The sequence below is a fragment of the Giraffa tippelskirchi genome, chromosome 13, assembly GCF_054371585.1.
Source record: "Giraffa tippelskirchi isolate mGirTip1 chromosome 13, T2T-mGirTip1v1.2.pri, whole genome shotgun sequence".
Classification (NCBI taxonomy): Eukaryota; Metazoa; Chordata; class Mammalia; order Artiodactyla; family Giraffidae; genus Giraffa; species Giraffa tippelskirchi.
Genome location: NC_137287.1, coordinates 104970489 through 104995736, shown reverse-complemented (window position 1 = coordinate 104995736; position 25248 = coordinate 104970489). Strand labels below are relative to the sequence as shown.

At 45.0% G+C, this 25248-nt stretch overlaps 1 protein-coding gene across 5 annotated transcripts in view; it reads right to left on the bottom strand.

The window, feature by feature from the left end:
- ZNF341 (zinc finger protein 341) overlaps positions 1-25248 on the bottom strand; it is a 58315-nt gene that overhangs the window by 32268 nt on the left and 799 nt on the right. For 4 of the 5 annotated variants that reach the window (XM_081559745.1, XM_081559748.1, XM_081559749.1 and 1 more), the window contains exons 1-2: positions 7571-7629; positions 1082-1192 (exon numbers count right to left, since the gene is read on the bottom strand). In XM_081559745.1, coding sequence (XP_081415871.1) covers positions 1082-1192; positions 7571-7601 — 142 coding nt within the window. In that variant the 5' untranslated portion in view covers positions 7602-7629. Of the gene's footprint in view, positions 1-1081; positions 1193-7570; positions 7630-23752; positions 23878-25248 lie in introns of those variants that run through there. The other variant, XM_081559747.1, reaches the window with a different exon arrangement.

The following is a 25248-nucleotide window of genomic DNA, read 5'->3' as shown; positions in this document are numbered from 1 at the left end:
TGAATGCATGCAAAACTAAATGAAAGATTAGCTACAGTTAACACCACCCATAACTGAAGGCCCACTACAGACTATGTACTGTGCCAAAGTTTTCAATATTCACTCTCCCTTCTTAAACAATGCAAATTTTAGTGAGAAACATGGCCATCTAGTTAAAGAACATATTTCCTAGACTTCTTTGCAGCTAGACATGTCATGGGACTAAATTCCGACCAATAGGATAAGAGAAGAACTATTCTGTCTATACAATTTTCTCTTAAAAGGAAGGGGTATGACATCCACTTCCTTCTTTCTTCCCTTCCTATTGGCTGGAGTGTGGAAATGAAAGAAGGAGGTTGGAGCAGCCATCTTGGATCCCATGCTGAGAGCAGCAGAAGCCATACAAAAGAAGGGGTCTGAGTCACTGGGACTTCATACTAGAGAGAAACTTTAATCTTGTACAAATTACAAGAAACTTGCATTTCTTATTTACAACAGCTAAAACCAAGTCCCAAGTACCCTCACAAGATTACTATGAGGTGGACTATTGTCCTCACTGTACATATGTGGAAACTGAGGCACAGAGAGGTTAACTCATTTGCCCAAGGTCACAGAGCCAAACTTCAGGAGCAAGGATTCAAACTAGATGCATATCTCTCTGTCCCCAGCATGGTTCCCAAGTACTCAAAAATCTTTGTAGCATGAATAGATGAACACACAGACTCACACAGGGCTCTAAAGAAAGCCCTCTTCTTGTCTCAAGAGCCTGCGTTGTTAAATTGGTGAGACTCATGTTTAGTCTCATAGAGAGGAGGCTGAGGAACTACTTTGGGTCAAAGCCACAAATATCAGGGCTCCTAGTCATTCTCTGTCATGATCCCCACACTTACTAAGGGATTGAGGACCAGTAGCCTCAGAGCTAAGCAGAGAAAGGTCTGAGCCTGAAGATCCAGGCTGGGAGGAAGGGGAGAGGGTTCAGACACCGGAGGACAACCTGGGGACCACAGTGGGCAGTTCACTCCCACACCCCTTCATCAGCTCCACCTGTTTTTCACAGGAAGCCCCTTACCCTTCCTGCTGATGAACCTGAGCAGATACTCACCCAGTGGCTGGATAGCAGGGGGTGCATTGACACTCTGGCCTGTTGGATCAGGAACTGCTCCTTGGCCATCCAACAATGACTGGACGGCCAAGACAGTCTGATTGTCCATTCCTGAAGAAAGAAAAGCAGTCTTTTTGGAAGGTGAACCCAGTATCCTGCTGTGACTTCATCCTTAAAAGCCAGACCCGCTGCAAGGCCCCAATGGCAAAAGTAGTTGGCCATGCCCTGATATACATTCTCTCCTGCTTCTACTGTAACAGAACCCAAGATTTGGGGCTAGAAACATGGCCCCAGAAGAAAGATTACATTTCCCAGCTACTCTTGCAGCTAGAGAATGTGTAAGTTCTGGCAAATAGAAGTTTTGGAGAAGTTTTCTTAAAAGCTGCCCAGTATGAGACCTCCTTCTTGGTCCGATCCTCCATCCTGCTTCCTAGAACAAGAAGATGATGGTGGGAAGTCCAGTCGCCATCCCAGATCATGAGGACAAGGGCCAGGCCCTAGGCACTGCAGGGCAAAAAACTGGCCAGATCCTGGGCCTCTGGGGACCTGGTAGAACACGGCCACTGTCACAGCTGTAGAGTGCCTTATTCTGGACTCCCACAAGAGAGAAATAAACTTCTAGCCTGTTTAAGCCACTGCTAGGTTGGGCTTCTCTCTTACTTGTGGATGAATCTAATCCAAAGTGCAATAACCCCTCTGGAAATCATGTTACTGAGTCTTTCCCAACCACACCCCACAAATGCCACACAAATCTGTTTGTACTTGGGCTTCTCCTGTTTTCTAATGTGTGCTTATTTTTTCAGATCCTCAATAAATAGCGCAATCTGGATTTGAGTCAGGGGTTGGGGCCAGTTCATGAGAAGTTGACTACATTTACATTTTCCAATCAGCTGTCACTGTTGAGGTTCTCAGTAGTACACTGTCCAGTCGTGTCACCAGCTGGAGGACAGGCTCCCTCACATCTAAGTGGCCCCCAAGGCACACTACCTCCTTCCCAAATAACCCAGAGGGCTGCCTCTTTCTCTCTGTCCTCACAGTCAACCTCTCATCTCTGACCTAGACACCTACTCCAGCCCCTAACTCAAAACCATTAGATCCTGCGGTCAGACTGAATCCATGCTTTTCCCTGTGACGGTCTGGGCTGTGCACCTCCTGAGGCCAGCCTTCTCTGCATCTTCTCTGGCTCCTTCAGAAGCCACTCTCCACCAACTGGACCCTCTCACACTGTGCCCACAACCTCTCCTTCTCATCAGCAGCTACACACGTTCAGGTCTCTCTAGATAGCCTCCTTCGAACCCATGTTCTCACGTCTCTTCCCTTCAACATCAAGCATCCAGTGAGAGTTGTCTACACCCTCCATCCTCTCTGCCCACTTTGCAATCCTCCTCCACCCACTCCACTGTGGCTTAAGCCCCCATCATTCCACCAGAATCACCAGAGACCACCTCGCAGCATTGGACATTCCTTCTTGAAACACTCTCTTCTAAGGCTCCAGGGCGCCAGCTTCCTGGGTCTTCTCCCATCTTTCCGCTTGCTACTTCCCTGCCTCCTTCACTTTCTTCTCCTGTCCGTCCCCTAAATATTTCTATTTTGAAGGGTTCCTTCTGTCTGGCTCTCTCTTGCCTCTCACTCTTCCAATCTCCTGAGAATCCTCACTCACCCTCACCTAGTTCTCCCTATTATCTGGAGTGTCAAACCATTCTGGGGTCCATCCCCCCCAGAATAAGCTTCAGTAAATCTTCTATCATGATGCAAAATTGCACGCCAGTATTTGTGTGCAAATCTGTACCTGAACGTTTATAGCGGTTTTATTCATAATGGTAAAACACTGGAAACAAGTCAGATGTCCTTCACTGGGTGAACAGTTAAACAAACTAGTTCATCCACACCACGGAGCACCGCTCAGTAACAAAAAGGGGCAAACTATTGATATAAGCAACAACTTGGATGAATCCCAGGGAGTTACAATGTGTGAAAAAAGCCATTCTCAGAGGTTATATACTTTATGATTTTAATTACATGATATTCTTGAAATGATAGTATTTTAGAAACGGAGATATATGTATAATCATGGCTGATTTGTGTTGTCACACGGCAGAAATGAACACAACACTGTAAAGCAATGTTCCCCCAATTTAAAAAAGAAAGAAATGGAGAACAGAGAACAACAGATCAGAGTGCCAGACATGGGGGATGGGGAGCAGGGGAAAAGGTGGATGTGGCTATAAAAAGAGCAACATCTTGCAGTGAAAGGATGGTTCTGTAGAGCCACTGGTTGTAATATTATAGGATAGCTTTACAGGATGTTACATTGGGGGAAACTAGGTAAAGGATAAACAGAATCTCCCGGTATTATTTCTACATCTGCACGTGAAGCTACAGAAACAAAAGGATTTCAAAATAAAAAGTTTAATTTAAAAAAATACTGCCTGGGACTTCTCTGGTGGACCGGAGGTTAAGAATCTGCCTTCCAATGCAGGGGATGTGGGTTCAATCCCTGGTTGGGGAACTAAGATCCCACAGGCTGCAATTAGAGAAGCCCACACATTGCAATGAAGATCTGTGTAGCCAAAATTAAATAAATGAAATGAAAAATACTGCCTGTCAAAATTGTGGAGACAATAAAAAGATCAGTGGTTGCCAGGGGGTGGGGGGTGGGGAGGAATGAACAGGCAGAACACAGAGAATTTTTAGCGCAGTGAAAATATTCTATACGCTAATAATGGTGGATATATGTCATTATACAGTTGTGCAGTAGAATGTACAACGAAGAGTGAAACTTAAGTTAAATGATGGGGACTTCCCTGGTGGTCCAGTGGATAAGAATCTGCTTGCCAATGTAGGGGACATGGGTTCAATCCCTGGTCTGGGAAGATTCCACACGCCAAGGGGAAACTAAGCCTGTGGGCTACAACTACTGAGTCCGAGCTCTAGAGGCCACAAGCCACAACTACTGAAGCCTGAGCGCCTAGAGCCTGTGCTGGCAACAAGAGAAGCCAACACGATAAGAAGTCTGTGCACCACAACAAAGAGTAGCCCCACTCGCTGCAATGAGAGAGAGCCCACGTGCAGCAATGAAGACCCAGCAGAACCAAAAATAAATGAATAAGTTTAAAAAAAAAAATAAATGATGGACTTTGAGTGCTTATGATGCATCAGTGCAGGTTCACTCTTGGTAACAACTGTACCACTCTGGTGAGTTATGTTGATTAAAGGGGGGGTTATGAATGTTTAAGATCAAAGGAAGTCTCTGCATCTTCCTCTCAACTGTGTAAACCTAAAAGTGCCCTTAAAAAAATTAAGTGCTTGAAGAAAATTGCTGCCTATCTATGCCTCTATAACTCATGCTTTCAAACTGTGGTGCTGGAGAAGACTCTTGCGAGTCCCCTGGACAGCAAGGAGATCAAATGAGTCAATCCTAAAGGAAATCAACCCTGAATATTCATTGGAAGGACTGATGCTGAAGCTGAAGCTCCAATACTATGGCCATTTGATGCGAAGAGCCATTTGATTAGAAAAGACCCTGACGCTGGGAAAGACTGAGGGCAGGAGAGGAAGAGGGCAACAGAGGATGAGCTAGTTGGATGGAATTACCGACTTAATAGACATGAGTTTGAGCAAACTTCAGAAGATACTGAAGGAAACGGAAGCCTGGCGTGCTGCAGTCCATGGGGTTGCGAAGAGTCGGACACAACTTAGCAACTGAAGAACAATAAATCTAAAACTCAAACTAAATGCGTGGTTCCTCACCCATAAGTCTGTTCCTCTCCTAGTAATCCTCATCGGTAAAAATAGGGTACCACTGTCCGCCCTGTCAAAGCCCCTGGGACAACTCCTGATTCTTTCCTTAACCTATCTCCCTTCCCACCTTGATTTCTAGCCCTTCAGGAAGTCTAGCCTATTCTGTCTCCCAAAGATCTCTCAGATCCACTTTCTCTCCATCCCCACTGCTGTCCCCGGGGCCCAGGCCACCATCAGTTCTCAGCAGGACAGCCGCAGTGATCTCAGCTCCCTGCTGCCACTCTGGCCCCTCCTGTCTGTTCTCAGCACAGCCAGGGTGAACTTCAGAAAACATACATTAGCTTGCGCAGCCCCCCTCCTGAAAACCCCTTCTTAGCTCCACACTGATGCCAAGATAAAGTTCAGAAGCATCATCTCTAGCTGCTCACATGAATTTCTGTGAACCCCAGACCTCTCCTACCCCAAGGCTTTTTGGAAATGCAGTTCCCACTGCCTGGGTCACCTCTGGATCCCCACAGTTCTGCTACCCTTCTCCAACCCCAGCACAATCACACAGTCCAAGGAACTGATTTTTCCTTTACTTTCTTCATTACTCGGTACACAGGCACAAACAGGACTTCCCTGGTGGTCCAGTGGTTAAGAATCCACCTTCCAATGCAGGGGACACAGGTTCAACCCCTGGTCTGGGAAGATTCCATATGCTCTGGAGCAGCTAAGTTGGTAAGCCACAGCTACTGAGCCCTAGAGCTGCAACTACTGAAGCCTGAACACCCTAGAGCCTGTGCTCTGCAACAAGAGAAGCCACTGCAATGAGAAGCATGGGCACCACAACTAGAGTAGCCCTTGCTTGCTGCAACGAGAGAAAGCCTGTGTAGCAACAAAGACTCAGCACAAAAATAAAGTAATAAATAACAAACGCAAAAGCAAAATTATTAAAAAAAAAAACACACACACACAAATACACACATTCTTGTAGTGAAAATTCAAACACTGAGGGAGTCCATGAATCCAGAGAGGAAGTAGACTTCACCTCATCCTATTGGCCTCTCATCCACTGACTTGGCCCTCCCATCACAGCACTGAAGGCCAGCTGAGGTTGTCCTCTTTTACTGCTTACCTTTTCTATAATTATATAATTTCTGGGTCCCTCACCAATGAGTATTCCTAAAACTTAACCTTTAGGGAGGTTTCTGGGAAAGAATTCTGATCCTCCAAAAGTTAAAAGACACGTGACTGAGACTTCCTGAGGAGTTGTAGGGCTCAAAGCCTCAGCCACACACCACCGAGTCCAGCCTACTTTCAGTTTGCACTCTGATTATGTGTGTGTTCATCTCATTGCTCTAAGAGCATTCTTGGGTCTATATCGCCCCTGCATCAACTCTGTGCCCCGACTCTGAGTTCTCGAAGACTCCCTTTCCAGCTCCCAGCAAGTGCACATGGAGGCCCTCTACCTTTGTGCTATGTGGAGTGGCTCAGTCGTGTCTGACTCTTTGAGACCCCATGATTGTAGCCCTCCAGGCTCCTCTCTCTATGGGGAGTCTCCAGGCAAGAATACCGGAGTGCGTTGCCATGTCGTCCTCCAGGGGATCTTCCGAGTCTAGGGGTTGAAGCCGGGTCTCCCGCATTGCAGGAGTGCGTTGCCATGTCGTCCTCCAGGGGATCTTCCGAGTCTAGGGGTTGAAGCCGGGTCTCCCGCATTGCAAGCGTATTCTTTACAGCCTGAGACCTCTGCCTTTGGCTGGCTCCAACGCTCACAATTCCCAGAGCCTGAGGGCCATTCACGTACTAGGATCTGACAGAGCACAGGATAACCAGCAGGTGCCCAGTGTTTGCTGGTTTGGGTCTGGGAACTCGGTAGCCCGGCCAACCACACCGTTGGCACCCATCCTTTCTTGATCTGGGTTTTTAAGATCCTGCACCCCAGAAGGGTACACAAAGTAGGCACTTAGTGTTTGCTGGTTTTGGGTGGAATCAATCCTTCCCTGGTCTGAATTAGAGACACTATGCCAAAGCACAAAGCACACAGTTGGTGCTCAACGCAAGTTCTTCCGGGGCTTCCCTAATGGCTCAGTCGGTAAAGAATCTGCCCACAATGTGGACGACCCAGATTAGATCCCTGGGTGGGGAAGATTCCCTGGAGAAGGGTATTAGCAACGCACTCCAGTATTCTTGCCTGGAGAATCCCCACCATGTCCCCACTGGGTGCAGCCCTTCCCAGGCCTCGCATCCGCGGGGCAGCCTAGCTCACCCCGCAGTTCCAGGCCTGGTTGCAACCCAACCCCGGCTGTTCCCTCCAGGACACTGCTCCCCGCGCCCAGCGCGCACCCCGGCCCAGGGCCCTGGCGGCTGCAGCTGTTCCGGTTCGGGACGCCCCTCCCCGCGGCGCCAGCCCTCCCCGGCTGTTCCGGCCTCGGTGCTTCCCCCCCGGGGCCTTCCCTCTCCCGCTGTTCTTGCCCGTGGCCCCCCACCCCGCCGGGCCTCGGCTCCCGCGGCTGTTCCATTCCCGAGACGCCCCCCCCCCCACTGAGCCTCAACTCCGCGGCTGTTCAGGCCCCTCGGTCCCCCACCCCCGCCGGGCCTCGGCTCCTGCGGCTGTTCCCGTCCGTGCCCCTCCCGCTCCGCGGCTGTTCCGGTCCCGGTGCCCTCCGCCCCGCGGCCGCCACGCGCCCTGGGCCCGGCGCGGCGGGTTCGCGGCGGGAGGGGGCACAATGCAGAACAGCCGCCTCCCCCGGCCCCGCCGCCGCTCACCCTCCAGGGCCTCGAAGATAGTCTGCGCCATTTTGGAGCCGCCGCCGCCGCTGAAGCCCGAAGCCGGGCTACGCAAGCATTGTGGGAGCGGCGGCGGCGGGATCGGATCCGCCAGGGGGCGCCCGGGAGCCGCAGCCGACCCCCCTCACCATCCCGGAAAGCCGGGAATGACTCGTGGGACCCCCAGGATACCAGGACTCTCCCAGCCCCGCCTTGATGACCCTGCCAGCGGCTCACATGAACTCCTATCCCGGTCTCACTTGATCCCCCCCATCCCATCGCTGCCGCAGAGAGGCACCACCAAACCTTGTTTTCTGGACCCCTGCCCCACCCCCACCCCCACTGGACTGACCCCCAGGTCTCGTGACACAGACCTCTGTCCCACTGCGTGACACCTCACAACTCTGCAACATGGACCGAACACTTCCATAGTACACGGTATCCCCACCTTTGCAACACCAACCTCTATTCCTATCCCAACTGGACCACCCAACTTGGTTGCAAGGATCCCCACCTCCACCTAATACAGGACTACTTCCCAACTGTGCAACATGGAGTCCCGTCCCTTGTCAGAGGCTTCTCATTCCCCCTCTCACACTAACCACCATCTCTACGTATTGGGAGACACTGGCCTCTCCCCACATAAATCTCCTCTCTGCCTAGTCTTAATCTCCCATCATCTCAGAGATTCCCCTTGGCTGATACATATCCCCCCCTTCCACTTTTTGAAAACCTCCATTTCTTCACATGGGCCTCCATCCCTGCCTCTGGAGGGTCCCATTTCTGTAATATAAACCCCCAATACCCACCTCAGCAACCCTTCCAGCCCAACCTCATAGAAAACCCATCCTGGTCTCCCAGGGATCCTCCTGCCTCCTTTGGTTCCCCCATCACACACAGACCTCTCTCTCATCTTCCTTTATGTTCCATGAGCCCCTCCTTGGGGACTTAATATGTACCAAGTTCTCCAATACTTTGGCCGCCTGATGCGAAGAACTGACTCATTGGAAAAGACCCTGATGCTGGGAAAGATTGAAGGCGGAAGGAGAAGGGGACGACAAAGGATGAGATGGTTGGATGCCATCACTGACTCAATGGACATGAGTTTGAGTAAACTCCCAGAGTTGGTGATGGACAGGGAGGCCTGGCCTGCTGCAGTTCATGGGGTCACAAAGAGTCAGACACGACTGAGCAACTGAACTGACTTGAACTGAAGTTCTATAATAGCTCTGGGAATAGAGTGGTCCTTTCCCTTGAAGTTGGTGGAGGGGGTGCAAACAGACATTAAATCTTTTAAAAGATTATTTAATTACAAGGTGTGATATAGTTTCAAAGAAGTATACTTGGGTCACAAGGAAGAGTTGGGGTGTGCTTGGGAGAGAGAGGGGAACCATGGAGGGGCCAAGAATCATGATCTCTCTCCCATGGGATTTTCCTGGTGGTCTAGAGGTTAAGAATCCACCTGCCAATGAGGGGAACTGCCGGGGGCAACCTGTGAGCAGGACGTGCCTTGAAGAACTGCCTTGTTAACTCAAGGGTTAATTCCAGGGCAACCTGGCAAGCAGGCTCTGCTTTGAGAGCTGGGGCTGCCTTTGTTAACTCAAGGGTCAAGTCCAGACATAGTTCTCTGTCCCGCCACCTCTTGTTGTTTATTAGGGAAACTTCTTGCAGCCTTCTAGAGCGCATCTGACGCAGGACAGATGGCTTTTATGACCTGAGTCCTGAGATACAGAGTCATGAGATCTTAATTGATGGCTTTGTGTTTCCTAGGTGATACCTGAGTTTTGAGATACAGAATCATAAGATAATCATGGGATCTTGATTGATAGCTTTATGTTACTTAGGAGATTTCTGATGCATGTTACTTAGGTGATTTTTGATGATGGTATAAGGGTATAAAATTCTGTGTGTAAAAATAAACAGGCATCACTGGCATTACAGGTTGCAGTGATCCTCTCAACGCCCCGCTGTGTCTGTGTCTGTGTCTCTCTGTGTCTGTGTCTGTTTCTTTCTAAGCCGAAGAATCCCGCGTCCGTGCCTACGTTGACTCATCGGCTGGCTCCGACAAAGTGGCGCCCAACATGGGGCATCGACGTTTAGGAGATTCTCGGCCCTGCCCGGAGGTGCGCACAAATACGCCTATCAGGCTTGAAGAAAAAAGAAAAATAAGGTAGGGGCAGGCAGGTTTATAGTTGAGAGTAAAAAATGGGGCAAGATCATAGTCGTCAAGTGTTTGTTCATATGTTATATGTAATGTTAAGAGACCGAGGGGTCAAAGTATCTAAGCCTAAATTACGCACATTCTTGCAGTTTGTTGAGGAAGTCTGTCCATGGTTCCCTGAAGAAGGAACTTGAGTTTAGAGATTTGGAAAAAAATTGGTAAGCAGATTCAAACACATTATACACTCTATGGCCCTTCTAAAGTTCCAGTAGAAACTTTCTCATTGTGGACTTTAATTCGTGATTGCCTTGATTTTAGTCATGAAGAAAGTTCTAAAATTAATCAAATGGTTGATGAAGAGCAGATTTCTGCTGCTCCAGAGGGTCAAGACAAATTGGTCACTTTGTCCCATCTTGTAAAAAAGGAGGATGGGCTGTCTCCTTCTGATGAGGAAGATTTAGATGAGCAAGCAGCTGAATATCACCAGGATGATTGGGATCTGTTGGCTGAAGAGTCATCTCCTGCTGCTAATAAGATGGTGCAACAGTCCTGTTGTGCTCCTATGGAGCGTCTTACATTAAAAGAACCACCTCCTCAAAAAATTGTGATACCTGCTGCACCACCCACTTATGCCGCTTCTATTATTGCTGGGTTAGATCCTCCTCCCGCTCAGGCCACGGTGCAAGTTCAAGTTTTTTCCCCATTACAGCAGGCCATTCACCAGGCATATAAGGATGGGGAAAATGTTTCTGGCTTCCCAGTTCTATTTCCAGTACTAGAAAATGCTGGTCAGCGATATTATGATCCTCTTCCCTTTAAACAGTTAAAAGAACTTAAAGTCGCCTGTGCACAATATGGGGCTACTGCACCTTTTACACAGGCTATGATTGAGAATTTAGGGGCCTTAAATCTGCCTCCTAATGACTGGAAACAAATCGCTCGTGCATGTCTTTCGGGCGGTAATTATTTATTGTGGAAATCAAAATTTGCAGAACAATGTCACAATATAGCTGAAATCAATCAAAGACAAGGGATTCATACAACTTATGAAATGTTGGTAGGGGAAGGTGCATTTCAGGCTACCAATGCACAGCTGAATTATCAGCCAGGAGCATATCCTCAAATTTCCAACGCCGCACGACAGGCTTGGAAGAAATTGCCATGTCCCTCTAATAGATCAGAAGATCTTGCAAAGATACGGCAGGGGCCTGACGAGCCCTATCAAGATTTTGTTGCCCGGCTTTTAGAGGCTGTGGGAAAAATGTCTGATGATCAAGCAGGTATGATTTTAACTAAGCAATTGGCTTATGAAAATGCTAACTCTGCCTGTCAGGCTGCTTTGCGGCCATATAAAAAGAAGGGGGCTTTGTCTGATTATATTCGTATTTGTGCTGATATTGGTCCATCTTATATGCAGGGAATTGCTATTACAGCTGCTTTGCAAGGGAAAAGCTTAAAAGAGGTATTATTTCAGCAGCAGCGCAAGAAAGAGATGATGAAAAATTCGTCCAATGCTGTTTGTTATGCCTGCAGCCAAGCAGGACATCGAGCTGCAGTATGTCCTCAGAAGACTAATAAGGGGACAGGAGGTACAGCCCCGAATATATGCCCTAGATGTAAGAGAGGAAGACATTGGATGAAAGACTGTAGGTCAAAAACAGATTCACAGGGCAATCCATTACCCCCCTTGCAGGGAAACTGGGTGAAGGGCCAGCCCCTGGCCCCAAAACAATGTTATGGGGCAATTCAGCAGACTTCTCCAGTCGAAAGCGGGTCTCAGACCTGTTTAGAGCCACCTCAGGGAGCGCCGGATTGGACTTGTGTGCCTCCTCCTACACAGTATTGACCCCTGAGATGGGAATTCAGACTATTGCTACTAGAGTGTTTGGGCCATTGCCTGAAAGGACAGTAGGCTTACTGTTAGGGAGAAGTAGTACCACTTTAAAGGGCCTTAGTGTCGCTCCAAGTGTTATAGATTCAGATTATCATGGAAAAATTAAAATTATGGCAGAATCACCTCGTACTATTAGTACTATTCATTCAGGACAAAGAATTGCACAACCTGTTCTCCTCCCTCTTAAAATCACAGGGCGTAAAATTCAAAAGACATGTGGCACTGCTGCCTTTGGGTCTTCAGATGCCTATTGGATCCAAGCTATTAAAGAATCCAGGCCTGAATTAGAGCTAAAAATTAATGGGAAAAATTTTAAAGGGATTTTAGATACTGGAGCTGACGTATCTGTTATTGCTGAACATCATTGGCCCAGCGGATGGCCTAAACATATAGCTATTTCCACTTTGCAAGGAATTGGGCAGTCCAGCAATCCAAAACAGAGTGCAGAGCTACTACATTGGCAAGATCAAGACGGTCATCAAGGCGAGATGCGTCCTTACATACTACCTAAATTGCCAGTTAATCTTTGGGGAAGGGATGTTATGTCAAAGATGAGAGTCTTTCTTTACAGTCCAAGCACTGCAATAAGTTCACAAATGTTTGATCAGGGTCTTTTGCCTCACCAAGGCCTGGGTAAGCATGGTCAGGGAAAAATTGCGCCAATTCAGCCTCAAAAGCTAACACCAAGAGCGGGGCTAGGATATTTTTAGTGGGGACTACTGATTGTCCTGTTACTCAGGCTGATCCTATTGTTTGGAAAACTGAGGAACCTGTGTGGGTAGATCAGTGGCCCCTAACTATAAAAAAAATGCTGGCTGCACAACAACTGGTACAAGAACAGTTGACTTTGGGCCATATAGAACCTTCTAATTCACCTTGGAATTCACCCATTTTTGTTATCAAAAAGAAATCTGGAAAATAGCACTTATTGCAAGACCTTCGTCAGGTTAACAAAGCCATGCAGATCATGGGTGCTTTGCAGCCCGGGTTGCCTTCTCCAATGGCAATTCCTAGGGGAGCCCATATAATTATTATTGACTTAAAAAATTGCTTTTATACCATTCCCCTTGCACCTCAAGATTGTTATCGTTTTGCATTCAGTGTTCCTTCTGTTAACTTTTCACGACCCATGCAGAGGTATCAATGGAAGGTGTTGCCTCAAAAAATGGCTAATAGTCCTACGTTACGCCAAAAGTTTGTAGACGCAGCCCTAACAAGTGTGCGTGAAAGGTTTTCAGATGTCTACATGCTTCATTATATGGATGACATTCTTTTGGCTCATACTGATTATGCCTATTTATTAAAAGCCTTTTCTGAAGTAAAAATTGCATTAAAGTCTAGAGGTTTAATTATAGCTACTAAAAAAATTCAAACTTTTCCTCCATATTCTTATTTGGGCTTCCGTCTAAAAAAAAAAAATTCTCTGTCCCTCATCTTCAGTTACGAAGAGATGGGTTACGCACTTTAAATAATTTTCAAAAGTTGCTTGGAGACATTAATTGGATACGCCCTTACTTACGCCTCCCTACTGTAAGTTTGAAACCATTGTTTGATATTTTAAAAAGAAATTCATCACCTACGTCTCCTCGGCAACTAACACCACAAAGAGAGTTGGCTCTACAAACTGTAAAAAGGGCACTTGCTAAACAATATATGGCATACTGTGATTACACCCGACCATGGAGATTATATATACTTGCTACTCAACATTCACCCACAGGAGTACTATATCAAGATAAGCCATTAAAATGGATTTATTTGGCAGCTTCTCCTGTGCGGGCTCTTGATTCCTACCATGTTCAGGTTGCTAGGGTAATTGCTAGAGGTCGAAAAGATTCTATTATGTATTTAGGCAAAGATCCCTCCTTTATATGTGTCCCTTTTTCATCTGAGCAACAGAACTGGCTTTTCCAGTTTTCTGATGACTGGGTGCTTGCCTTAGCTGACTTACCTGGACAATTAACTCAGCACTACCCAGCTGATAAGCTATTGCAATTTGCTTTACAACATCCATTTGTTTTCCCTACTATTGTGAAAGAGCATCCTCTTCCTAATGCTATAACTATTTTTACTGATGGCTCTTCTAATGGAATAGCTAGTCTTGTTGTCGGTCAACAAACATTTTTTACTCAAACTATTTATGAATCAGCACAAAAAGTTGAGTTGTATGCGGTGCTGAGAGCTCTTTATACAGTTTCTTCTGCCTTCAATTTATATTCAGATAGTCATTATGTAGTCAGAGCCATGTCTGTCATTGAAACAGTCCCACTGATTGGCTCGATTAAAACTTCAATATTTGATTTGTTTTTTCGTATCCAAAAGGCTATACAAACTCATGTCAACCCCTGTTTCTTCGGCTATATACGAGCTCATTCGGCTCTGCCTGGACCCCTTGCTCAGGGTAATAAGATAGCAAATGCCCTGACAAAAAGCATTTATTTTCAAGATGCAGCCTTGGCTGCCAAAGCTTCTCATGCCATACATCATCAAAATAGTCATTCTTTACGTTTGCAGTTTCAGATTCCTAAAAAAACAGCACGACAGATTGTTAAAAGCTGTTCCACATGTCCTCAGTTCTTTGTTGTTCCCTCTTTTGGTGTCAATCCTCGTGGCCTACGTCCTAATGATCTTTGGCAAATGGACGTTACCCATGTAGCTGAGTTTGGAAAGCTGAAGTATCTTCATGTTACTGTTGATACCTATTCTGGCTTCCTTATGGCCACAGCACTTTCTGGAGAAGCTAGTAAAAATTATATTCAACATTGCCTCCGCTGTTTTGCTGCCATGGAAATACCCCATGTGTTAAAAACTGATAATGGTCCTGGCTACACTGGACGTAAATTCCATTCCTTTTGTGACACTTTTTCTATACTGCATAAAACTGGCATCCCTTATAATCCTCAAGAACAAAGAATTGTTGAACGAGCTCACTTAACCCTAAAACATCAACTGAAAAAATTAAAAAGGGGGAATTGGGTGCAGGGCAGTATCCCTTCTCTATTGAGCCACGCTTTATATGTTTTGAATTTTTTGACCTTCGATAATAAAGGCAATACTGCTGCCCAGCGCTTCTGGATGCAGGATCCACCACGGAAGTACCCACTCGTACGATGGAAAGATCCTATGAACGGATCTTGGAATGGTCCTGATCCTGTATTAATATGGGGGAGAGGCCATGTTTGTGTGTTTCCGCAGAATGCCGAGGCGCCACGCTGGCTCCCGGAAAGGCTGGTACGCGCGTCGGAGGCAGTCCTTGACAGCTCAGATGAGGCGAATGATGGACAGCGATGATTCGTCTCTTCCATCATCACAGCAAGTACAAGCCCTTTTGAGGCTGGCCCAACAGGGGTCTAATCAAGATATCTCTCCTTTTAGAGTGTAGATTCAATTATTACTGCTTTTGCAAAATCTTTCTGGTGTTCAGGGAAAGGTATATTGGGCCTATGTCCCTGACCCTCTCTTGTTGCAGCCAGTCACCTGGGAGATGGCATTTATTCCTGTATATGTTAATGACACTATTACACTGGGAGGATCCTCAGATAAACATATTGTTCCACAAAATGCTTCTCTAAATTATACAGGGTTTTCTGCAAAACTTCCCATATGTATGTATAAAAACTATAATGCTTCTAGCTGTCTTTTACTTACAGAAACCTTCTACAGAACCAAGATTGCTGCTCAAAATACATGGATACTACGTTTCCCATCAATAACAGAAAAGGCTGGACAGACCCAACAGCGGAATGGAATAGGGCCTAAGGACATTCCCTTTTGTAGACTTGGACTAAGGGAACAGCAGATCTATGTGCCTTGGACATCATGTAGAAACGAAACTGCTACCACGTATACCATCTATAATGAGACACAAAAGCTTTGGGATGGGGTCCTGATTTGATGACTGCACAAGGGTCTGGCTATCGAGAGCTTCATCCTCCCATTTGGAATCTCGGCGGTAATAAGATCTTCCAGACAGACCTGTGGAAGCTTGCTGCCGCTACAAGCAAGACAGTGAGGTTGTCGTATACAGGCGCAAACCATCTGAATGAGCCTTACAGATATCCTCGTGCTTGTGTACCTTTACCTTTCATGATAATAACGGGGTCTATTGCTATTCGTAAACAATTTGGTATGTATAATATTACCTGTTTAAACTGTACATTGTCAAATTGTATTCGAGGAATTGATGACAAGTCAGGCTTGCTTATTGTAAAGCAACCTCCTTTTGTTGTTATCCCTGTAAATGTGTCAGAATCCTGGTATGAAGATACAGGAATAGAATTGTGGAAACGCCTGAATAATGCACTCTCCAGGCCTCGGAGAGGAATAGGTTTAGTTATACTAGGGATAATTTCTCTGATAACGTTAATAGCATCCACTATTTCTGCTTCTATTGCGCTTAGTCAGTCTATTCATACTGCTGCCTTTATAGATGGGCTTGCCAAAAATGCATCCAATGCTTTAGGAATACAAGAAGATATTGATAAACGATTGGAAGATCGCTTAAATGCTCTGTATGATTCTGTATTATACTTAGGAGAACAAATGCAAGAGCTGAAGCTTAAGAGTAAATTGAGATGTCATGCTAATTATTATTGGATATGTGTCACTCAAAAAGAGTATAATAAATCAGATACACCATGGCAACATATTAAAGCTCATCTTGCTGGAATATGGAGTCATGATAACCTTTCTATAGATTTGGTAAAGTTACATCAAGAAATTCTAAACATTAAAAATACGCTCTCTCCAAACACTGATATTGGCTCCGCTGTTAATGGATTTCTAGAAGGGCTATTTTCCCATTTTCCTACCCTGAGTACATTTTGGCATTATATTCTCGGTCTTATGGTTGTACTGGCCGTTTTACTGCTGTTGATGTGTCTCATTCCATGCTGCATCAAGCGCTTAGCTTTAGAGCTGCTTAACATTAAAGCAGCTATTCATACTGATCATTTAAAGCACAAAATCAGTGCTTTAGTAAAAAAATAAGGGGGAGCTGCGGGGGGCAACCTGCGAGCAGGACGTGCCTTGAAGAACTGCCTTGTTAACTCAAGGGTTAATTCCAGGGCAACCTGGCAAGCAGGCTCTGCTTTGAGAGCTGGGGCTGCCTTTGTTAACTCAAGGGTCAAGTCCAGACATAGTTCTCTGTCCCGCCACCTCTTGTTGTTTATTAGGGAAACTTCTTGCAGCCTTCTAGAGCGCATCTGACGCAGGACAGATGGCTTTTATGACCTGAGTCCTGAGATACGACCTGAGTCCTGAGATACAGAGTCATGAGATCTTAATTGATGGCTTTGTGTTTCCTAGGTGATACCTGAGTTTTGAGATACAGAATCATAAGATAATCATGGGATCTTGATTGATAGCTTTATGTTACTTAGGAGATTTCTGATACATGTTACTTAGGTGATTTTTGATGATGGTATAAGAGTATAAAATTCTGTGTGTAAAAATAAACAGGCATCACTGGCATTACAGGTTGCAGTGATCCTCTCAACGCCCCGCTGTGTCTGTGTCTGTGTCTCTCTGTGTCTGTGTCTGTTTCTTTCTAAGCCGAAAAATCCCGTGTCCGTGCCTACGTTGACTCGTCGGCTGGCTCCGACAGGGAACACAGGTTCAATCCCTGGTTTAGGAAGGTTCTACATACCAAGGAGCAACTGAGACCCTGCGCCACAACTGCTGAGCCTGTGCTCTGGAGCCTGTGAGCCACAGCTACTGAGCCCCCTCACCCTAGAGCCTGTGCTGCGCAACAAGACACCACAATGAGAAGCCCTTGCGGGACAAGTAGAGAGTAATCCCCGCTCACCGCAACTGCAGAAAGCCCACACACAGCAACGAAGCCCCAGAGCAGCCAAAAATTAATTTAAAAAACAATCTCTCGCATGAACATAGTCATATGTTCCTACAAGTGGACTACCATAGATTTGACTCTAAACATTCTCCTTATTTTTTCTTAAATACCTATGTTAGCCTCATCCAAAGCAATGATCACAAAAATCGCAGTTTTCATTTTCTTATATTCACTAAATATTGTTGTTGTTCAGTTGCTAAGTCATGTCCGATTCTTTGCGACTCCATGGACTGCAGCGTGCCAGACTTCCCTGTCCTTCACTATCGCCTGGAGTTTGCTCAACTCATGAACATTAAGTCAGTGATGCCATCCAACCATCTCATCTTCTGTCGCCCTCTTCTTCTTCTGCCCTCAGTCTTGCCCAGGTTCAGGGTCTTTTCCAATGTGTCAGCCCTTTGCGTTGGATGGCCAAAGTATAGAAGCTTCAGCTTCAGTATCAATCCTTCCAATGAATATTCAGGGTTGATTTCCTTTAGGATTGGTTTGATCTCCTTGCATTTCAACGGACTCTCAAGAGTCTTCTCCAGCACCACAGTTTGATAGCATTAGTTCTTCGGCATTCAGCCTTCTTTATGGTCCAACTCTCACATCTATACATGACTACTGGAAAAACCATAGCTTTGACTAGATGGACTCTGTCAGCAAAGTAGTCTTTGCTTTTTAATATGCTGTCTAGGCTTGTCATAGTTTTCCTTCCAAGGAGCAAGCGTCTTTTAATTTCATGGCTGCAATCACCATGCACAGTGATGGGACTGGATGCCGTGATCTTAGTTTTATGAATGTTGAGTTTTAAGCCAGTTTTTCACTCTTCTCTTTCACCTTCATCACTAAATATATAACTCCTAAAATTAAAAATATACAATCTGTTCAAAGCTCCACTGTGATAGGACATTGTTTCACTGTTCCTGATAAATTACCTCAAAGACCCTCTGTCTAAAGGCCCATGTCTACCATGCACTTCCCATCCCGTTCTGAACGCTGCTCGCCTCCCACCACCACCAGCACCCTTCCTCATCCTATTTCCTCCTTGCCCAGCTGGCTCTGAGCAACTGTCCCTACATAGACTCCTTGCCCCTCCTCTTTTCCTGGGAACCTTAGAGACCCAGGGCCCACCTTAAGCCCTAAACCCCCATTTTCATTGCCTCTCTGGCAAAAGTAAGGCCAGGCTTCCCTCCTCCCTGTCTTCTTTTAACATCCGTCTTGATCCAATGGCCACAGATCCTCATCATCTCTCCTCAACGAGTTTCTCAATATAACTGTTTTTTCTTTTTAAATTATTCTAGTAATGGATTAATACATTCACATTCATGTAATTAGCTTAGAAATATGTATTGAGGGACTTCCCTGGTGGTCCAGTGGTTGAAACGCCATGCTTCCAATGCCGGGGGCTTGGGTTTGATCCCTGGTCTAGGAACTAAGATCCCACATGCTGCAAGGCCAAAAAAAAAATGAAAAGACCAAAATCCTTGCCTTCATGGAGTCATAGTCCAGTCCAGCAGGTGAGATGGGCTATAAGCAAGGAAGAAAAAAAGAGACAGAGACATGTCTCTGATGAGGGGAAGCAACTTTAGACAGAGTGGTCGGGGAGGCCTCCCTGGGGAGGTGAACCTGAGAAATGAGACGGAGTCAGATGGAGAAAAGGGAACAAAAAGGCAGAGCTTATTAACTTTAGCATCCTGGGCAAGTGCAAAGGCACTGAGGCCAAAATGAAAGGAAGGCAAGGACTATAAAGGGGGAATTGAGGGTGATAAATGATACATGGATACAGGAGGATGAGGTTGACAAGATGGAGAGGGTCACTGTGAGGTTGTGGGGTTTTTTTTAAGGGCTAAACTATAATTTATTTCTCTGGCTATAATGCTCTCAATAATTCAATTATAAGTCAAAATGATGTGTTTTAGAATTACATTAGGTTACTTGTGAAAACTTTGCAACCGCTAAAGGCCTAATATATTCACATTAAGTATAGAGATGTGGGCTTTGATTAAAGTTTCTTGAGTAGAAAGAGAAAATAATTTATGATACGTTTTTTACATTGGTTACTGCTTTTACTTTACATAGTACATCATTGGTCTTGCAGAAATATAACCATGAAAAGCTCTGGTCTTCATGTAGGATACTGAGCTGTTCTGCATCAAATGTCTTCCAGGAAATTCTCAAAGTATTTCCCCCCTCCTTTTCAATAATGATGTCTATTATTACGTATTTATTCATCCCTTACTCTGGATCAGACACTGTTTCAGAGGGTTTGGGTTTTATTCAGAGGGTGTGGTGATGGATTAAATGATTCCCCCAATATAGACCTTGAATATTTCTCATGTACAGACAGTCCCTGACCTTCAGTGGTTTAACTTACGATTTTTCAACTTTGTAATGGTGTGAAAGTGATATGCATTCAGTAGAAAAACTTTGAATTTTTATCTTTCCCCAGGCTAGCGATCTGTTATGATGCTGGGTAGCAGTAGTGAGCCACAGGTCCCAGTCACCTGTGCAGTCAAAAGGCTGAACAGTCAATACACTTACAAACATTCCATATAAGTGTTCTGAGAACGTTTAAGGTAGGCTATGCTTACCTATTCATTAGGTTAGGTGTATTTTCAACTTAATTATATTTTCAACCATCAGTGGGTTTATCTGGACATAACCCCATTGTAGAGATGACCCACTGAAAAAGATCCTGATGCTGCAAAACACTGAAGGCAGGAGGAGAGGGGACAACAGGATGAGATGGTTGGATGGCATCACCAACACAATGGAGATGAGTTTGAGCAAACTCTGGGAGATGGTGAAGGACAGGAAAACCTGGTGTGCTGTAGTCCATGGGGTTGCAAAGAGTTGGACACAACAGAGTGACTGAACAACAGCAACCCCATTGCAAGTCAAGGAAGGACTGTATTTCGATACATCTAGGTGCATATACACATTTTTATCTGCTCTTCAGGCCTTTGCACATGCAGTTCTCTCTTACTAAAATGCTGTTCTCTACCCCTACCCCATCATGTGATATTCTTCAGCCATTGGAATCTCCTCAATAGAGAGCCCTCTGAGCAGGAGAATGCTTCATCCTTCCGGGTGGATGGAGGCAAACATCAAAGCTTGGGACCGAGGCAACCTGGGAAATGCTTGTTGACTGACTACTTGACTGATGGAACAACTGAATGAGCTTTCAGGGATATACCTGAAAGCTACCTCCAGCAGGCTCTCCAGTCAGGCTTCCCCCTGCTTCAAACTTCTCACTCACCTCCATCTCTTCCTCCACCAAAATCTGTCAATCCTATGTCACCTTCCCTTAGGGCCAGCAGGTTACCATTGAACTGAATGTGGTCACAGTTCAGAGACTCCTGAGCTAAGTAACATAGCTATTCCAGGGATGGAGCCAAGCAGAGAGGAGGAAAAGTCCGGGAAACGTCCAGTATTCCCTTCCACACTAAATGCACCAGCCACCCCAGAAAAGATAACTTCTCCACAGTGAGGGGACAAACCACGAGCAGCTTAAACCAAACTCCCAGACTTAAGGGGAAGAAACTAAGGGCACACAAAGCAAAGCTTGATGCTGACATCATGTTAGGTTCCCTGGTATAGGTAAGAGGCAGCTAAGCATGGTCGTTGTTATGGCATGAACTGTGCTTCCCCACCCCAATTCAAATGTCGATATCTTAATCCCTACTACACAGTCTGTTTGAAAATAGGGTCTTTGAAGAGGTATTTAAGGTTAAGTGAGAATGTGACTTAGTGTCTGAGCATGCACAGGTCATATAGGTGAACCCTAATCCAATATGACTGATGTCCTTAAAAGAAGAGGAGATTTGTGTGTCTCAGCATACAAAGACTGAGAAGTGACAACAGTAAGAAAGCAACCATCTGTAGGCCAAGGAGTTCAGTTCAGTGCAGTTCAGTTCAGTCACTCAGTCCGACTCTTTGCAACCCCACGGACTGCTGTACGCCAGGCTTCCCTGTACATCACCAACTCCTGAAGCTTGCTTGAACTCATGTCCATCAAGTTGGTGATGTCATCCAACCATCTCATCCTCTGTTGTTGCCTTCTCCTCCTGCCTTCAGTCTTTCCCAGCATCAGGGTCTTTTCCAGCGAGTCGGTTCTTTACATCAGATGGCCAAAGTATTGGAGTTTCAGCTTCAGCATCAGTCCTTCCAATGAATATTCAGGACTGATTTCCTTTAGGATTGAATGGTTGGATCTCTTTGAAGCCCCAGGGATTCTCAAGAGTCTTCTCCAACACCACAGTTCAAAAGCATAAATTCTTTGGTGCTCAGCTCTCTTTGTAGTCCAACTCTCACATCCATACATGACTACTGGAAAAACCATAGCTTTGATTAGATGGACCTTTGTCAGCAATGTAATGTCTATGCTTTTTAATATGCTGTCTAGGTTGTCATAGCTTTTCTTCCAGGGAGCAAGTATCTTTTAATTTTATGGCTACAGTCACCATCTGCAGTGATTTTGGAGCCCAAAAAATAAAGTCTCTCACTGTTTCCATTGTTTCCCCATCTATTTGCCATGAAGTGATGGGAGCAGATACCATGATCTTAGTTTTTTGAATGTTGCATTTTAAGCTAGCTTTTTCACTCTCCTCTTTCACTTTCATCAAGAGGCTCTTTAGTTCTTCGCTTTCTGCCATAAGGATGGTGTCATCTGCCTATCTGAAGTTATTGATATTTCTCCCGACAATCTTGACTCCAGCTTGTGCTTCATCCAGCCCAGCATTCTGCATGATGTACTCTGCATAGAAGTTAAATAAGCAGGGTGACAATATACAGATGTGATGTACTCCTTTCCCAATTTGGAACCAGTCTGTTGTTCCATGTCCAGTTCTAACTGTTGCTTCCTGACCTGCATACAGGTTTCTCAAGAGACAGGTAAGATGGTCTCGTATTCCCATCTCTTGAGGAATTTTCCACGATTTGTTGTGATCTACACAGTTAAAGGGTTTGGCATAATCAATAAAACAGAAGTAGATGTTTTTCTGGAATTCTCTTGCTTTTTTGATGATCCAGTGGATGTTGGCAATTTGATCTCTTGTTCCTCTGCCTTTTCTAAATCCAGCTTGAACATCTGGAAGTGCATGGTTCACGTACTGTTGAAGCCTGACTTCAACAAGAATTTTGAGCATTACTTTGCAATCGTGTGAGATGAGTGCAATTGTGCAGTAGTTTGAACATTCTTTGGCATTGCCTTTCTTTGGGATTGGAATGAAAATTGACCTTTTCCAGTCTTGTGGCCACTGCTGAGTTTTCCAAATTGCCGGCATACTGAATTCAGTCAAGGAAAGAGACCTCAAAAGAAAGGAAATATACAGACACCTTGATCTTAGACTTGTAGCCTCCAAATTTGTGAGAAAATAAATGTCTCTTGTTGAAGTCACCCAGTTCATGGTATTTTGTTATGGAAGCCCTAGCAAACTAATACAGCAGGTAAGATCAAAAAATGGAGTAAGGGGCTGGATTTCAATCATTTATTAGCTAAATCATTTTAAGCAAGTTACTTTGTTTCTCTGTTTCAGTTCCCATAATTAGACGAGAATGAATTGGTTAATAAAGCCCTTAGGAAACAACTCCTGACATACAGGAAATAATCTGTAGGTGCTCATTAAATAAATAAGTTCAATTTCACAGGGCAAAGGTGAAGAAATAGGCCAAACCCTGAGGAACTCAGAGTTACATTCCAAAAAAGTGTCATTAGACAATAAGTGTCCCCATATGGCAACTCTTTATCCCAGGCTCCCTGATGGCAAAAACTTACTAATCTCTGTGAGAAAGGGCATAGCAAAAGATAGTACTCAGGAAGAACTTCCTGGAGCAAATAGTTTGCCAACCAAATTGCATCTCCTGTTGCTGGGCCATGTGTCAGAGATCAGTGGCTGATTCTTCATGGGAGTAGCAGGTGATATTTCTAAAAGTCCTGTTTGGTTCCTTTCCAAATTTTCTATGTTTTTTAAAAAATCAATTTTCTGCTTCCTGTAGCTATTATCTAACTTTATTTTTTTCTCATGTTTTTTTTTTTTATTTTTAAATTAGTTTATTTATTTATTTTTTTAACTTTACAATATTGTATTTGTTTTCCCATACATTGACATGACTCCACCATGGGTGTACATGTTTTCCCCTTCCAGAACCCCCCTTCCACCTCCCTCCCTATCCCATCCCTCTGTGTCATCCCGGTGCACCAGCCCCGAGCGCCCTGTATCATGCACCGAACTATTATCTAACTTTAAATCTTGTGTGCAAAAGTTTTTAAAACCTGTCTGTGAATTATAATACCTGAAGTCTGTGTTGATCTATTCCTCCCATATGTTGTATTTGTTTTTTCTTCATGAAGTCTTGGGTTCCTGGTTATCTCTGACTGTGTGCTGGTGTCACCTTGAAAAATTATTTGTGGTGGTTCCCTAAAGGCAAAGATAAATGTGCCCTCTTCAGAAAGACTTCCCATTTGCTTTCGTCCAAGGTTTGGGGGCATTACCAATCACTTCCAGTGATAATTGGGGGCAATCCAGTTATCACTTCAAACTGGGTTCCCGGTTCATGGCTTGAGAATTATTGGGCTACCAGACTCTCTATTCCCTGGGACACAAAAGTACTTGTCAATATCTTCAACTCCCTAAAGAAGGGTTTTTAAAATATTTCCTGCTCCATTTCCTTCAACTGGTCTGCTCAGGGACTTCCCTGGTGGTTTGGTGGCTAAGACTCTGCACTCCTATTGTAGGGCGCCCAGTCTTTGGGGAACTAGTTCCCGCATGCCACAACTAGAGTTTGCATGCTGCAATTGCTAAAGATCCTGCAAGTCACAACTAAAAGATTCCACATGCTGCAATGAAGACTGATGATCCTGCAAGCCTGGCACAGCTAAAATAAATGAAAATAATTAATATTAAAAATTAAACCTGTTCTGCTCAGTATCAAGGGAATCTTTTCTTAACTCCCTTCGGGTTGGTGGTGTAGGATGTGCAGCAGGTTCATATCACATTAAATACAAGGGTGAAACACTTCAGCCTAATGTGAGGAGATTCTTCTGTTAGGCTCCCCACCTCGGATAGGCCCTGGATTTTTATTTTTGTCCCTCTTGCCCTATGTGGCTAATGAACTGAAATCCACAGGTTCAGTATTGGCAAAAACCCTCAAGTCATAATAGCTTTGGTGCTCTAATATTCCAATCTTCCTGTTAAAAATCTGGTTACCAGCTTTCACCTAATAATTGGCCTAGGTTTTTAAGATTTGGTATTTCTCAGAGCATATTTTTTATATTTTATCCAATGTTGCTATTTTCAGAGGGAAAATTAATTGAATAAATTAGTCCACCATTACCCCCCCAATCCAAAAAGAAACTCTAGTGGTAATGATAAAATATGCGTGCATGCATGCTCAATCATGTCTGACTCTTTGCATCCGTATGTACGGTAGCCTGCCAGGCTCCTCTGTCCATGGGATTTTTCCAGCAAGAATACTGGAGTGGGTTGCCATTCCCTGATCGAACCTGCATCGCCTGTGTCTCTTGCTTTACAGGCAGATTCTTTACTGCTGAGCCACAGGGGAAACCCCAGTGGTAAAATAGGGCCAGCGTAGTTCCTTCTCACTGACCTCTGACATCATCCTCTGACACTGACCTAGGCAATAATGTCACAGATGGCCCATGTACCAGGGGACACCCTCACAAGTCACAGTTACCACTCCGTGTGTAACTGCTATCCAATGACATCTCCACACAGTGACATCATACATAAATGTCACCCCTCAATGTTCTGAGATATCTAGGAAGACCT